Genomic DNA, 17,056 nt, shown 5'->3' with positions numbered 1-17,056 from the left:
GTTCGTAGTGTATCGTAACCGTTCATAGCATTTTGTAGGGTTTCGTGATATTGTGTAATATTTTGTAAAGTTACGCAAAATTGTTGTATTTTCTTAACTAAGACTAACTTTGGAATTTTATACAATTTCTCACTTAGTTTTTTATGCGTACTATCACATTAACTTGTAGAAAATTATAATTTTTTAATTTGTTTTTGATATTTCGTAGTTTATCGTAGCATTTCGTAAGGTTACGCAAAAATAGTTGAATTCTGTTAACTAAGACTAACTTTACTTTTATACACTTTCTCACTTAGATTAGTTTTTGTGGGTACTATCACATTATTTTGTAGAAATTCGTAATATTTCTTAGAATTTTGTGATATTGCGTAGTATAACGTAACGTTTTGTAGTGTTTTGTGATATTTCGTAGTGTTTGGTAATGTTTCATAGCATTTTGTATTGTTTCGTAAGGTTACGCAAAAATGTTGTATTTTGTTAACTAAGACTAAATTTGGACTTTTATACAATTTCTCACTTACATTAGTTTTTGTGGCTACTATCATAAATGTAAAAAAAAAAAAATTGATATTTCGTAGTGTATCGTAACATTTCGTACTATTTTGTAGTGTTTCGTAAGGTTCCGCAAAAATTGTTGTATTTTGTAAATTAAGACTAGCTTTATACTGTTATCCACTTTTGACTTGAATCCTAATCTTTATTGGTATTATCGTATTATTTTGTAGTTTTCATAGTACTTCGCAGTGTTTTATAGCATTTCACCGTACCAAGTTTTGAATACGACAATTGACAGAAAATGTTAATAGACATTTCGGTGATCGACAACTCTGGTTCGGAATACGGACGATCGAGACCAATATATTATCTAGGGACCTCATAAAAATTTCATCTAAGAAAATGTATAAATTGAACAAAAAAGAAATGATGGAATGTGTTTGAGCCCGGGCTCGAACCGGGACCTTTAGTGTGTGAGACTAACGTGATTACCAACTACACCACCCAGACAACTTGTTCACTGAGCCCGCTTTTAGCAACTAAATCCTAATGCAGTTTTCGTTATGATAATGAGAACCTGACAGAAGATTCCATCTTCCTCATAAATAAGTGGTTTCCGAATTTAAGAAATCTGAAAACCCTCATTTCCCACTTTTCAAATTTCAAACCAAAAACCCTCCCCCTCAAATTCTCAATTACCCTCCAAAACCATACCCACCTCGCGATTTCGATCCCATAGTGTCCCTGGGATCCGAACCCGGATCCGACGCCGACGAGCTGGAGACCCAAGTGACCGAAATGGCCGAGAAGATTCTCCAGTTCCGAACCACTGAGTCGGAGCAGCTCAAGAACACGCTGCCGTCCATTATCGAAGCTGGGAGGCCCGTTTTGGGTGATGGGTCGGAGCCTGGGACTTCCGGAGCTCCGGTTGAAGGTAAAGGTCTTTGCTTTTTAGGGGTTGTTGAGTTATGAGTGTAGTGGGTCGTTGGATTATTTGTTTGTTTTGTGCATTTGTGTTGGTAGCTGAGGGAATGAGTTTGGATTTGGAATTGGGAATTTGGGTTTTTGTTCTTGATGTGAGTTATTTGGGTGGCTTTGTTTTTGTGTGTGTTTGTGTTGATTGTGTTATGAAACTGTATTGACATTGTTTGTGGTTGAGTAGAAAGTAAGGAAAAATTAAAGTCTAAAATTGAGAAGTGGTTTTCTGGTTCCGAGTATGATAATTTGTTTCTGGAAATGAGTGTTATAAAGCATGATGTTCGGCTATTGGCTGAAACTTATACAAGGGAAGAATAAAGGACATGACCGATTTTGGTTTCGAAGAATGGTTGAATGGAGTAAAAGAGTGCATGTTGTTTATTTGGTGGATGTATTGTATATTGAAGGAAAGAAATGGTGGTGGTCAAAATGGTGGTAGTGGTGTTCTTGGTCTGGTGTTTAGTGGTTGAAATATGGTAAAGGAAAACTGGAAAAGTAATACTTTATTGTTTCAACTAGGGTTCTCATGGGGCTTCTGGATATGGATTGTCAATTCATAAATTTTTTATGTAAGCCTCTCTGAAAATTATTCTCAATGTCTAAAACACACCAACTATCTTTCTGTTGTGCATATATGTTAGGTCTTTTCTTGAACCTGGTGTAGATTCCTTGCATGAGATCTGTTTTGCTTGCTTTGGTAACATTGGCTTATATTGAGTGTATGTTCTGTGTGTGCCCTAGATAGAGAAATTGTGGTATAGGTACTTCTCGTTCATTGTTATGGGCAAATTATCTTGATGTTATTGATGTAATGACCATATGCATCTTATGCAAATGCAGGACAGATTGCTTCTGATAAGAATGCGTTAGGGGATCAGACGTATCAGAAAATAAATTTGCTTAGAGACAAAGTATCACGTAATGTTGCTGCGCTGCCGATTGTGTTGAAGAGGTTGAAGGAGTGTATGTCTAATATTGACAAACTGGATTCTCAAAACACATTCATACATCCTGCATTCAAACGGAAAAGGACTAGCTAGCCCAAGTTGCAACATATGATTAGTAGGGAATACTGTGAAACACACTAACATAAGCTTCTTGGTGATGAGATCTACAACGAAACAATCTGTTATTGATTGAGAGTGTGACACAGCTGCTTGAAGATTGATTGAATCTAATTGTTACAATGAAGCATGCCAGTGTGTAGTTGCTAACATGTCATTGTGTTTACGAGATTTGATTGTGATGTAATTACTCAAAAAGAGGATTGAATTGAAGTGTCGTCGCAGTGCTGCAATTAGACTAACATAACCTAATATGCTCGTATATCCGATCTGGTTGTCAACTAGAAGTGCTGAAGAGGAGGAAATTGAAATGCAGATATTCCTCGTATTCCTGTTTCTCGACTTTCCATTAATCCATTATTTTTTTTATTTTTTTTGGGGTTTTCCCTTAACTGGCGTTTTACTTCTTCCACAAGTTTGGTTTGAAATCGTTGCTGCTTAAGTTTAACTTTCATTTGTACTCCCTTAGCTGTGGAAATCTGTCCAGAAGTCCCACAAGTACAACTTTGATCACCATTTCAACTGCCTTTTCATTAGCAACTGATCCATGACTTCATAGCAGATAATGTTGTTCTTATCAACATTCTGGACCTATTGCACTAATATTGCTGAGTCAGACTCAAGAACATTGGCAGCATATTTTCGCCAAAGCAAAATAGACATGACTATAAATGGTCTGTAAATTCTTTCTCAAATCAGCAGTGCCCCACTCATCATTATAACTCTAATCAGGGCATGTAGCCATGAAGGCATAATGAAACCAGGATGAACCAACAAATCAAAACAAAGATATTACACCATCTGTTATTCTTCTGGACAATAGACTTACAGTGTATTTGGGCAGCAAGCAAACCATTCCAGTCAAGGGATAAGAAAATAAGAATACTACCAAGCCTGAGAAAAGTATTCCAAATGAGAGAAGATCTAGGACAGTCCCAAAACATATGGACATCAACAGCAAGATATACAGCGCAAGTAGCAGCAGCTGTGAACTTTAATTCTCTTTATATAAAATAGACCACAGAAGTCTTTTATCTTTGGGAGAGTTTCCATATAAATTATGAGCCAACTCGGATCAAATTTAGAATTGTCAGCAGAACTAACAGAAAATTGCCATTAGGAGTGCCACCCCTGATAAGAACATCCCTAGTTCCCTACCACCATTCTCAAAAGCTGTGGGAACATTGATAATTTGACTCACAATGTTACTTTGGAATCAAGGTGTTGAGAAGGTCCAGATTCCAACCACTGTCACCACAATACTCACAAACGACAGCATTTAAAGTAATATTACCACCGGGGAGAGTGCAAGCCAAAGTGTTCTTATAGTATTGCAACTTATAAGTTTTATCTGGATTCACTTGACAATTTTCAAATCTTATCAATTTTCCAAATACATCCAACTGATCCATGCAATATACATCCAGTTAATACAGTTGTAGTTTTAATACTCCATGAATAACAAAAATTCAAATGGACAAACATTTACAGCTGATTACATCATCATCAGAATCCAATTTAGGTATTGAAGAACTCACAATTACCCCTTCCATATTTCCTGCATTTTCAACATCAAACATGACTGTACTAAGCCCCTTACCAACAACATAAATACTCTTCCCAATAGCTACGAGTTGACAGGGCGGTCTGGTAAGCAAGGATGACAGCCTCCCAACTGGAATCCATTCCCTAGTCTCCTTGTCCCACATCATCAGCCTAGTTCCTGAGCTCTGATCCAATACATAAAGGGTTCCGTCTATTACAACTGCTGGACCTCGCCAGCCAGAGACCATATCAGCATCTGCATGCTGCCATGTACCACTTGATGGTTCATAAACAACAGCATAGACATGAGAAGATACAGCAGAAGTGCCACAGCGGATGTAGATTTTCTTGGCCAGAATCCTCAATTTCAGCGACAATGTTTGGATCCGAGTGAAAAATCCACTTATTAATGCTAGGATCATAAATGTCCCAAGAATGTGGATCACTCGAATTAGAACCTAATCCACCAATTGCATATATTTTCTCGTCTAATACTTCACAGGCAAAATAGCACCTGCACATGGAAAATAAAAACAATTGTCAATTACTAAAGAAATAAATAGCCAGACTATTGTGATAGATTTTGCTACTAACAGTACACGTAGTGAGCAATCATAAGCTTCAAGATCACAGTACAACCCGATTTGATCGCCCGCCTTATTTAAAAAAAATAAATAAATAAAGGAGATCAAGTAGCGTTTCACAGCGACTGAGGCACAATACCTAGCAGTAGATAAGGGAGCAGCTTCATTCCAGGTGTGCAGGGAAGCATCATAGCAGTAGACCTCATCTACAGCATCTTCACACCAACCACAACCACCTAACAAGTAAACTTTCTTTCCTAGCGCTTCAAATCCCATGCCTTTTCTCTTCAAGGTGCGAGGCGGAAGCTCATTAACAAGCTTCCAACTCCTTCTTGATGAGTTTGGATCCAACATATACAAGCAAAGACGTTCCAATATCATATCGTATCGACTCGATTATCAACCAATAGAGTAATGAAAGAGTTGAGAATAAAAAGACGAACCATATGGAATAGAGCTGAAGCCTCTATCACCTGCTAATCTCTTCCCGTCGTCTTCGAGAATGGAGACGGCAACGTCGCTCCTCGGGAATGAACTGGATCGGACAACGGCTTCAACCTGTTCTGCTCTCTGAGCCCTTTACCGAATCTCATCCTCAATTGACGACGAGAGCTGGGTGACGAATTGCAGAAGTGAGCGAGGGGTTTGGGTGTGGGTTCGGAGAAAGAGGGAAAGTGATGAGATTCGAGCTGCTCGAGGGACATGTGGGAGAGATTGGTCGGGTAGGTCAAAGGGCCAGAGTTGCCTCTTGGCTTGGTCGGGGAAGAAAGTAGTCGGGCAGCCCCTTTGCGCTGCATTCTACTTTTTCAATTTTCTGCAATTTTTGATGGTCGATGGAGATATACGGTGGTCTGACTGAGATCCTCTGGTTTGCATTAACGGATTAAGCTACCAGTTTTGTTTTTGTTCGACTTTTTCTATGAATTACAACCGTAGATGAAATCGAATGGCTGAGATGTTGCCACATCACGATGACGTCAGCATTTTCAAACCTGGTGTATGAAAAACCAGGTTTATAGCAGAATTTCCGGTATTACAGTAGCAATTTGGGAGCTCCAAAGTTGCCTGACAAAAAAGAAGACTAGTATCTTTTCCTATTAGCAAACCTCAGTACTATTCTCATCCTCCTATAGTAGTTTTGTCATAACACAACCAACAACATGAAATGATTTGAGTCAAAATCTGTTGATTATATATTATTACCATCAGACTATCAGTATGGACTGCAAATTTTTTTTGTGTGTGTTAGTAATGTAGGTTTGCTGCCTAGTGCTAGTAGAAACATCAATTAGTATTTAGAAACATACAGACAGAACTCAAAGGACAAAGCCTGCCTGAGCATTAAAATTCTTCTTCTTTGGTGCCACTTATCAAAGGAAGTACTATATATAATGGATTCAGCTCCCACCCTTAAATATATTCATAAAGTTGCTTATCAAAAAATAAGTACTAGAAGGACAGGGATGTTGCTTTGAGTTTGAACTAGCTATTAGGCATGATGGATAGATAAAAGGTTGGGAACTTGAGCAGATACAAAACATAATATGAAATCAATGTTGGACTAACCCTTCATTACAAAGCCTCCATCTATCTATAAAGTCTATGCGGACACCTACAGACTTAACAGGAATGAACAAGTAATCCTACTGAAAGGAAAATTTGACAATGAAAAAAGTTACAAGCAGACCAAAATGCAACAGACTAGAAACAGCTTATTGAAAAAGCAAAGGTCAACAGAACATCTACTTTGCTAAACTTACCTCGCCATTCATCTCATAAGCAAGTAAAACATCTGCTTCCGGGCTTGTGGAATTTATCAGTTTGCTGATCGAGTACATAGCGGCACAGAAAATATATCAAATGACCTCAAACTATTCTCATCCTCCTATTAGCATATGAAACTCGATGGAACTGAGATAAATCAGTCATCTAGAAATTGAAACTGAGAACCATTCAGAATATTTAGATTCTAACTAAATGACCGCAAACTATTCTCATCCTCCTAACATTATTTAATTCATCAAGAGTTCAAGACCATCTCAAAGCTAACAGTATTCTTTCTAACCAAACTAAGCATCCAACATTCCGAATCCATAACCTAATTTAGAGACTATTTACTTTCTGTAAGAATCAACTCCAATTGCCTACATTTCATAGAAATTGAAACCGAGATAATTCAGTCACCTAGCTAGAAATTACTCAATTACAGAAAAGAGAGATTTTCTTTTTACGGGAAACCTAATTTAGCGAAATCAAGAGCGGAATATCCAAATCCATCTCAGACACATGCTAGATGTGTCGTAAAAGATCAAATTTTCTTGTACTCCAAATCTAGACGTACACACGCTAGCTCCTCCTTAATTTGGTTGTTTTTCTTGCTGTTTTTATCTCTGAAATATTTATTCGGAAGTTTAGTTTAGAGTTGCCCGCACTTTAAGGGTTTGTACGGTTGTGTTTTTAATAATGAATTTCAAAAGTATGTTTTAAAATTGAAATTAAAAGAATTAAAAAGTGAATACGTGATTGATGATTTCAATTTTCATAAAAATTGAAAATATTTTTAATTTTTATTTACGTATAACGCTTTTAGAAACATCATAACGATCCATATAACAAATTAAACCAAAAAACTGTATATATATTTGATAGGGTGTTATTAGACTAAATTCAATTGAAAGGGAGTCTAGATTGTGTAGTTGATTAGATAGCGAATCTGGAAATATTTCTGGTTAAATTGAATCGGAAGATGCAGTTGATGGGTTAGTGAAATCTGAAAATAATCAGGTCGGGTGAGTTCTGAACAAATTAATTGCTGTTATTAGATTCTATTACAATTAAATCTCAGTAATTAAATAATTAATCGCCGTTATTTCCTTCCTCTTAAATATCCCGGCAATTATAATTAATTACCGTTATAATTTCATTTCTCATTTACTTGAATCTTCAACACATAATATCTAATATTATTTTCATAAAAATGAAATAATAAAAATGTAATAACCCGATTTTTCGGAACTACTTTTGATTCGATTTAATTTTTATAAAGTCGTGGAACTCATTTTAAACGAAATTTGGTTGTTTGTGACATTACGAAACAAGAACGGAAACGTTCTCGAAACGTTTATTAGAAAAACGTTACGTTTCCGCAACGTATTTATCGACTTTTTATTATGTCGCTCGGTTGCGAAAACTTTCTTCACGAAAGTTGTAGAGCTCGTCGATACGACTTCGTGAGTATGTGACGCGTTCGAATCAGATGTCGTACATAAAAGTTATTAACGACGGAAGTTAGTTTCCGATTTTAGAGAGGGGTATAAAAGGAAACATTTCTGAAGTAGGGTTTCCATTTTCGGAAACCCACTTCTTCCCCTCACCTCGCGCCTCCCTCTCGTCTCTCTCTCCTTTCCCTCGAACTCTCTCCCTCCGAACCTCCTCAACACCAGCGATCTCAACTTTTCAGGCTGCCGTGGTCTTCACCGCCTAGCCCAAGAGCACCGCACGGCTCTCCTCTACGAACCCCAAGGTCGTCGCAGCACCTCGTGACGTCGTGAGCCTCCACACTCCAACCCGAGGCTGCAAGCTCCATCGCCACCATCAAGAGCACCACTTTGGCGACGCGAGGGCACGAAGGAGAGCATCACAACGCCGATCGACGCCCTTGGAGCTTCTGCCATCGATTTAGGGACAAAACCCCACGATTCGAACCCTCCCCGAGGAATCGAAGAACTGTCGGCGATCCAAGCTCTTTCGAAGCCAAATTGGAGTTCTTGGCTTCGATTAAGGTATGATTTGTTGTATTTGAGGGGTTGGTTGTGTTTGTTGATGAATTGTGGATTGATTGGAGCAAATCGGAGGTGTAGGAGGAGGAGGGGTTACCGCCGCCTAGAGGCGGCGCGTGGGAGTGCGTGGGTTAGCGTAGGAGGGGGTCTGAAGTTGTAGGAAGGAAGAGGAGGAGGAGGAGGAGAAGAGATTGGACCCGGCGGTGGCGTGATGCTCGCCGCGGTTGGTGTCGGCGCGTGTGCTCCACGCGCGGCCTGCCGGAGGTGGCGCGTGCACCCCACGCGCCGCCACGTGCGGCGGTGTGAACAATATTCCAGAAGGGTATTTTAGTAATTTACTTACGTACGGTAAATGTAATGTAAATTTTATTTACGTACGGTAAATGTAAATTAAATTTTACATACGGTAAATGTAAATATAAATTACTTTCAGTAATTGTAAAAAATAATTTGTAAAAGGTAATTTAGTAAATTTTATTTACTGAGATTGTATTTACATTTAAATAGTATGTATGCGTACAGAAATACGTAAACAGTATGTATACGTATAGAACTATGTAAATAGTATGTATACGTACAGAAATACGTATTATTTGTGTATTTGTACAGTAATACATGAATAGTAACCGTGAACAGTAACTTCGTAAAAGCCGGAAAAAATTGCTGAACAGTAACAGTTTATTACTGTTTCGGCATTTAAAGGTTTACGAAATGTTTCTAAATTCTTTTCTTATCTTTTCAAGGTGATTAATAAATCAAGGAAATGAATTATCTTCGGAAATTGTAGAATCACGCTCGAGTCGATAAGGTGAGTAAAATCTCACTTATTTACGAATCTACCCTTGCGGTGATTCAAGATTTTGCAAGAGTTTTTAAGATTGAATTACGACACGTATACAATATAATGGATTACATATATATCGTATAAATGGTAATAAGTACACATATATATAGTTTGCTATATTATATACTGTTATGAATTCATTGAAATTGGTCATTTCGAATGACGAGAATTAAATATTGAGCATGTGATTTGATTTTTGTACAATATGAGGTGTGATTATTGTACGTGGTTTTAACATGAGTTTGTTAAAATGTTTTGTCTTCGGACGAGTTTTTGTCTTCGGACGTGTTTATGAAATATGACATGTATATGATATAATGGATTATATATATATTGTATAAATGGTAAATATGTACATATATATATAGTTTGCTATATAATATACTGTTATGATTTTATCGTGATTTATGTCATTTCAATGACGAGATTTAAATATCGAGCATGTGATTTTGATTTGTACAATATGATGTGAGATTATTGTACGTGATTTTAACATTGAGATTGTTAAAATGTTGATTTGTCTTCAAACATGATTTTTGGTACAATATGATGTAAGATTATTGTATGTGATTTTAACATTGAGATTGTTAAAATGTTGATTTGTCTTCGGACATGATTTTTGGTACAATATGATGTGAGATTATTGTACGTGATTTTAACATTGAGATTGTTAAAATGTTGAGTTGTCTTCGGACGTGATTTGGTACAATATGATGTGAGATTATTGTACGTGTTTGGCAAGTCGGAACCTAGCCTTTGGCCGGGCGAAAGTTACGATACAGTTAGAGCTCTAGTCTGTCTGCCGTAGTACTGCATGTGAGGTAACGGGTGGTTATCTGCTCATGGGTACTCAGATTGTTTTGGATGTTGGGTAGCGGGTGGCTATCCAATATCGGCGGTGTATTACGAGAGGGGTAACAGATGTGTACCAGCGTTCTTGGTACCCGTATTATAAATGCATTTAGGTAACCAGAAAGGTTACTTAATTTCTCATGAGCGTTTTATTTCATATTTCTTTGGGACGACCAGATGGGCCGTCCATTGACTCATGAGTGCATTTATATTTGTTTGATTTCTGGATTTTCGAATATATTGTTATGCGAGTTATATTTTCATTTTACTCATATGAGCTGTAAAGCTTACCGGGTTTGTGTTTACAATCCCGGTGCACCAATTCGATGGTGTAGTGGATAACTCTGCAGGTGTGGATTAGTGGGAATTGACGTACCGCTCAGTGGACTTGAAGTTATTTATCTCCAGCTGGTGTGAGGATTTTGTGTGACTATCTTGTGAGTTTGTTGTGAGGATTACGCAATTCCATTGTTATAATATTGAATTATAATTTGGGTTGTAATAATCGGTTTGACTGAGTTGTATTTTGAACTCAGAGATGATCCGCTGTGGCATTTTAAATGATTTCGATTCGTTGAGATTGTTTGGTGTTTAACGATTTTGAAATTTTGAGTTTTTAACCTTGAAATTTTGGGGTCGTTACAAAAAACACCAAAAATTTCCTTATCTATCGGCCAAGATTATATAAGCTGATTTACCAAATTTGGATGCAAACAGTGTGCAAATCTGATGTGGCAGTTATATATACAGGTATGTGTTGGGGTTTCTAGCATCACTCATTTTCTTTCAATGAGATATGTTAATCGCAAGGTAAAATATTTTTAGTTAAAGCAATGTCTAGAAAAATTGTTGGGATTTGTGAAATTTGACATTTGCATTATCATCTTACCTTTGCTTTCAGATTGTCGTTAATTCTATCAGTAACATTTTACAATTTTTATGTTCATCTCTTACTTTAGTGTCATTGATATATATATATATATATATATATATATATATATATATATATATAGACACACACACATGCAATACTTTTCTTTATTTATTTCCATGATGTACTCAACGAATAATAAAAGTAAATTCGATGAATATTTTTCTTATGCAGGCTTATAGTTTCATTAATAATAATCTATTTCCTAATTCAATAAATATTTATTCATGCGTCCACCATTGCCTATATGTCAAAGTTGCATTCTCTTATCGATTGCTTTTCTTTATTTTGTTATTTTGATTCTTTAAAGGGTTTATTCCAGCTGGATGCCCAAAACTTGGTGGTGGTGGACATGATCAGTGCATTGCCGGATGATCTCTTAGTTAGTATAGTGTCTTTGATGCCCCTAAAGGAAGCTGCAGCTACTAGTGTTCTATCTACTCGATGGCGCCATATCTGGACATTTGTTACCACTCTCGATTTTCAGCATGATATTCTTTTTCAACTGCGTTCATACAAACGAGTAAGAATAGAGTCCGAACTTGATAGGTATTTGAATTGGGTGAATACAATAATGATGCAACATAGAGGCCTAGCTATCAAACTACTTTGGGTTTATGCCGATATAAATGATCTCATATATGAAAGTTCCATTGATACATGGGGTCGATTCGCCTTGGAAAAGAGAGTCCAGAACTTTGATTTGGTCCTTTCAAAAAATAGAGTTTTCCCCAAACGAGGAGGAAATGAGATTAAGGCAGTCTTTAGTGCATTTCCCCGTGTTCACCAACTTCCGAACGTGGATACTGGGTCTGGTCTTAGCCAATTGTGCTCTAAATCTGATATTCTGCCTTTTTTACAGTTGTTGCTTGAAGTACCTCAAAGCTCTAGATTTCAGGTCTGTTACAGGACTTATGGGACACGTTCTTGAGCGTTTCTTGTCTCATTGCCCACTTCTTGAGCGATTAACAGTGGTTCGTGCTTTAAGGATGGATACTTTTAGAGTTATCGGTCCGTCCTTTGAAGTACTTACACATACAGAAACATTCCGGTCCTATGAACATTGAGATTTGTGATGTAAACCTTGTTTCATTTTTTTACGGTGGAGATGAGATAAACTTGCTGCTAAGGAATGTGCCGCAGCTTGTAGAGTTCTCCATTTCTTCCCGCCGGCTTTCATTTGGACATTGTGTTTCTCAGCTAGAGGTTCTCAGACTGAGGGGATTTGTAGTAAGTATTGATTAATATCAGTTGTGTGCCGGTTTTGATTTCCTTTTGTTGGATTATGTTAGCGCCTTATTTCTTTGTTTTATTTTCAGCTCAATAATGAGAAACATGTATTTCCAACATATATAAATCTCAAACATTTGGAACTAGGATTGAAGGAATGTGACAGTTTCTGTGTTCTTCAATTGGCTTCTTTCATGAGGGCATCTCCTTATTTGCACAAACTTGTATTGAAGGTAGATATTCTTACTAATTCTTTTTCTAGGTCTTTGGTGGATCTCTCTATTTCTGATTTTCCTAATGATTACGGTAGGCTGCCATATGTGATGTGCGTTTATCTTACTGCTGTTTATTTTTTTCATGTCTATTGCAAGACAAAGTTAAAAATTGTACCATATAATTCGTAAAATTCAATAACATTATTTGGGGTTGAACTTATGGTGCTGCATTTGGTGTCAGTATGTCACTACGCACATGTCGAGATGATGATATGAAATAACAGTTTCATCATTCCTTACATAGTAATTGGTAGTAATTCTACAGTTGTCTGATCCACTATGTTGTTTTCTTGATGCAGTTGGAAAGGACCATTTCGGAATATTATGAGATATTAATGGAGCCTTGGCGTCATAAGAGAGAAGTGGAGATTAAGCAAGCTCCCAAATACTCACATCATTTCCTTAGGGTAGTGGAAGTTGCAGAGTATCATGGTCGTATCGGTGATTTAAAACTTGTCAGGTACGTGATAGAGAATGCTGTTGAACTTAAAGAACTTGTTGCCCATCCTGTTCGAGAGTGGTATTCTCGTGAGAACATCATGTTTAATATGGGTAACAGAGATGGAGTGAAGAGGAAAGAAAAGTTGGTAAGAAAACAAGCTATTCAGAAGCTTAGAGAACTGGTGCCCTCTACTGTAGAGTTGATATGCAGGCTGGAGCAACCGCTTTCATTATCAGCGACTGCCATTGAATCCGTTAAAAGGCCAATGGGACTATTATTTTCAAGAGACTTGTCTTCACATTTACCCCTTTCCAGAATATGGAATTGTCAGGAATATTACTCTACTTGACATTTTCCTCATGTTTGATGTCGTCAAACTGAATCGAATATTGCTTTTTTTTTTTGGTCAAGAGAATATTGCTTAAAGAGTTGAATTTTACTGGAATCGACGGTAATTTCAATATTTTTACGTCCATTTTTTTTTTGCGCCCATTTTGTTGATTTTAAGAATTAAGAACATTTGTGCTTTAGTTGTAGCAAAGATTTCAAGTGTTTATGCTTTCTAAATAATAATTCTTATAACTCCTCTATTGACTAAACTAAAGGCTATGATTGATGTATAAATGCCACCGGTTATCTTCACTTAATCAACTATAGCATAAGATCGAGCTCAGCGTAATTAGCTAGAAGAGCAGAAACTGTGTGGTTAAGATGAATATATAACTTCAAGAAAAGACCACATCAGACTCAAGAAATAAACTTAAGTTTGAATGTCAATTATCTGGGCAGAAATAAGAAGCAACAAACCTGAGACAGTGATACCTGAGTCACTACAACAATATGGGGCAATTGCAACACTATGGTCACATGCCCACATATCATGTGTTGCATTCCAAAAAACAAATGCCACATATAAAAAAAAAGTGACTTTTTATACTATTTTATAGTGTATAAGTCACATTTGTTGACACATGATATGTGACCACAATGTTTCAATTGCCCTATATTGTAGTAGTGAGTCTGACATTTCTTCAAACGAATAAGCACAATTCTGATCCAATATAGAAAAGTATAGCAGCAGCAATACTTTACACTAAATCTGAATGCACAGACGCAAGCAATTGTTACATAAAACAAGCTTCCTGTAACAGTCAGGATTGATTGGAAAGTTAAAGGTGCCTGAGCAGAATTAATTGGCTTCAAACAAGCAGAATAATATAGCTCAAGATATTGAATTATGCTGATACAGTGAGACATAAAATGAGAAAACTCATGTAATATAAAGGATGTCACAGTGTACCTATACAAAAGAAAAGTATAGCTGTGAATTTAAATAGAAAATAATTGGCAAAGGCACCGCATAATTAGAGAGAAAACCAACAAGCGAATGAAAAATAAAAAATAGAAGCCGAAACAAAAAAGAAAATTAAAAGGCCCAAGGACGAGCTCACACCGCTGAGTTTCCAACATGAGGCCCATTAACGGCCGTCCATATCGCTACGGCTGTGACTACATGTCGTACGAAGCTTCTCCTGTGAGTCCTGTCGCTCAGCCCGACGAGGTAAACCTTAAACCGTAGACGTATTTGTCAAAGTTGCAGGGTATTTTCTAAGGCTCTGATGCTTATTTTGAGTTCAGACTTTTTGCAGAATGCATCGCATAATTATATATGCGATATCGATATTTCCTGTCACATATAAACAAATTGGGTAGAGTTGATTATATGCTTCAGTTATCTTGTTTTGAGAGCATTATAATGGTTGCCTGACAACTAGCTCCATCCAGATTTCTCCCTTATTTTTCATATATGCTTAAGATGGTGAAACGTAAGGGAGTAAACCTAGTGAGATATTGCGTATTGAACAAACAAATGATCGAACCCTAACTGATACGGCTGTATCTCCCAGCATTGAAGAAGAAAGGCCGATTGGTAACTCAAGGACTACCTCCTCCTTATTTGAAAGACTACACGTCGATTTATGAATCTTTTCTAGCTATTTAAGTTGATGCATCTTTTATGTTGGAGAAAGTTGGCTAGGTTTAATAGCTATTTAAGTTGCTGTCTGTAATTCTTTGCTGGGGGATTGAGTTATATGATATAAGAAAACGTGGCTTCGACTGCACCTATTTGTGAGTTCTTTGTGTTGGAGAGGAGAGATCCCACATTTAAGAAGTGACAAATAAAATAGAGATTATAAGTGGGTGGATAATACTCAATTGTTTTAGTGCATTCAGTGCATTCGATTGCTTGAAGAACCTCAAAGCTCTAGAATTCAGGTCTGTTATAGGACTTACTGGACAAGTTTTGGAGTGCTGCTTGTCTCACTGCCCACATCTTGAGCGATTAACAGTAGTTCGTGCTGTAAGGTTTGATGTTTTAAAGTTACCGGTTCTTCAACTGACTTGAAATACTTACACATACAGAAACATACTGGTCTTTTGAGCATAACGATCTGTGATGTAAACCTTGTTTCATTTTTTTATGCCGGAGATGAGATAAACGTGTTTCTTAAGAATGTGCCGCAGCTTGTTGAGGTCTCCATTTTTTCCCACCGTCTTTCATTTGGGGAGTGTGATTCTCCTCATCTAGAGCTTTTCAGAATGAGGGGATTTGTGGTAGGTATTTATATCAGTTATGCGTTGGTTCTTGATATCCTTTTGTTGGATTATTTCTGCTCCTTATCCCTTTTGTTTGGTAAGCTAAACAATGAGAAACATGTAGTTCCAACTTCCAACATATGTAAATCTCAAGCACTTGGAACTAGGATGAAGGAATGTGACGATTGCTGTGTTCTTCATTTGGCTTCTTTCTTGAGGGCATGTCCTTATTTGCACAAACTTGTATTGAAGGTATATTATAATCTTACTAAAACCTTATACTTTTCGATTCTATCTCGATGATCCATAATGGTTGTGGTTAGGGCAGGTGTTTTATGTTATTTGCATCTTTCTTGCTGTCTCGTTCAATTATAATCGCAAAAATTCAATGACATTTTGTGGGGGTGAATTTAGTTTACCGCAGTTGATGCAAGTATGTAGCTATCTATTGAGACGTTGAAATATTGCAAGTTTCTATTCTCTTTAGTAACTTGGTATTTTTGATTCTTGTCCTCATATTCACTAAATTGTTTCCTTGATGCAGTTGGCAAGAACTATCTCTGTGGGTTATAGGAGGAAAAAGGAGATTAAGCAAGCCCCAAAATGCTCCCATCAATTCCTTAGGGTAGTGGAAGTGGAAGAGTATCATGATCGTACACCTGACTTAGAACTTGTCAGGTACTTGATAGAGAATGCTGTAGAACTAAAGGAACTACTTATTCATCCTGTTCAAGAGTGTTATTCTCGTGAACGGTTCTTGTTTAAGTATGGCAGCAAAAATTCGGAGAAGGAAAGAAAACAAGCTACTCAGCAGCTTAAGAAACTAGTGCCTTCTTGTTTAGATTTCAAATGCAGGCTGTAGCAACTGGTTTCAACGTCAGTCAACATTAGTTAAAAGGCCAATGGGACTATTATATTTAGCCCCTTCCAGAATTTGGAATAGTTGGCACTATTAAACATTTACCTCATGCTTGATGTCTTCATAGTTCAAACTGAATTGAGTGCTGCTTGGAGAGTTGAAGTTTTCTTTGGATGTAATGAAGTTTTCTTTGAATCATTACATCCATAACGGTATTTTCAAGCTTCACGTCCAATATTCTTTCTTTGCATTTGGTTTTTTTTCTAGAATAATGAAAATTTGTGCTTTGCTCTAGCAGAAAGTTCATATGTTTATAGTTTCTACATGAAACTGTATACCTCCTACTGTTGTCTAAATTAATAAGCTATCATCGATGTATCATGGTTTTGGTATGTATTACTGTACAAAGGCAGAGGTAATTGAACAACTGATTGCTGTTGGAAGAAGCCATGTGAGACACTAGGCAGTATGTTCGCGCTTTGAAGAACACAACATCGACAAGTATAAGGTTTGAGTAAGATTATTTGAAAGAAGTCAATTGAAGAATATAGCAACGTGAATCCTAGTTCCAAATGCTTGA

General features: G+C 37.0%; 3 protein-coding genes and 1 non-coding gene across 4 annotated transcripts; 2 read left to right on the top strand and 2 right to left on the bottom strand.

Annotated features, from left to right (window-relative positions):
* Positions 1–932: 932 nt before the first annotated feature.
* On the bottom strand, positions 933–1,005 carry TRNAV-CAC (transfer RNA valine (anticodon CAC)). The gene has a single exon. It is a non-coding gene; the product is annotated as a tRNA-Val (tRNA).
* Positions 1,006–1,135: 130 nt separating this feature from the next.
* On the top strand, positions 1,136–2,750 carry LOC126798344 (uncharacterized). The gene is made up of 2 exons (XM_050525282.1): positions 1,136–1,429; positions 2,314–2,750. Exons 1-2 carry the CDS (start codon positions 1,294–1,296, stop codon positions 2,511–2,513), a joined length of 336 nt encoding a protein of 111 aa, XP_050381239.1. The 5' UTR covers positions 1,136–1,293; the 3' UTR covers positions 2,514–2,750.
* Positions 2,751–3,839: 1,089 nt separating this feature from the next.
* Positions 3,840–5,527, bottom strand: LOC126798343 (F-box/kelch-repeat protein SKIP4-like). Its single transcript, XM_050525281.1, is given in 3 exon segments — positions 3,840–4,439; positions 4,441–4,596; positions 4,806–5,527. Coding segments are annotated over 3 exon segments (831 nt in total). The 5' UTR covers positions 5,048–5,527; the 3' UTR covers positions 3,840–4,006.
* Positions 5,528–11,424: 5,897 nt separating this feature from the next.
* On the top strand, positions 11,425–13,368 carry LOC126800652 (putative F-box/FBD/LRR-repeat protein At3g49040). Its single transcript, XM_050528046.1, has 3 exons — positions 11,425–11,621; positions 11,935–12,097; positions 12,877–13,368. The coding sequence occupies exons 1-3, from the start codon at positions 11,425–11,427 to the stop codon at positions 13,366–13,368; spliced, it is 852 nt and encodes a 283-aa protein (XP_050384003.1).
* The last annotated feature ends 3,688 nt before the right edge of the window (positions 13,369–17,056 follow it).

Source organism: Argentina anserina, chromosome 6 (genome assembly GCF_933775445.1).
Source record: "Argentina anserina chromosome 6, drPotAnse1.1, whole genome shotgun sequence".
NCBI lineage: Eukaryota > Viridiplantae > Streptophyta > Magnoliopsida > Rosales > Rosaceae > Argentina > Argentina anserina.
Note: the sequence above shows the minus strand (reverse complement) of the source record. Positions and strands in the feature narration are given on the sequence as shown.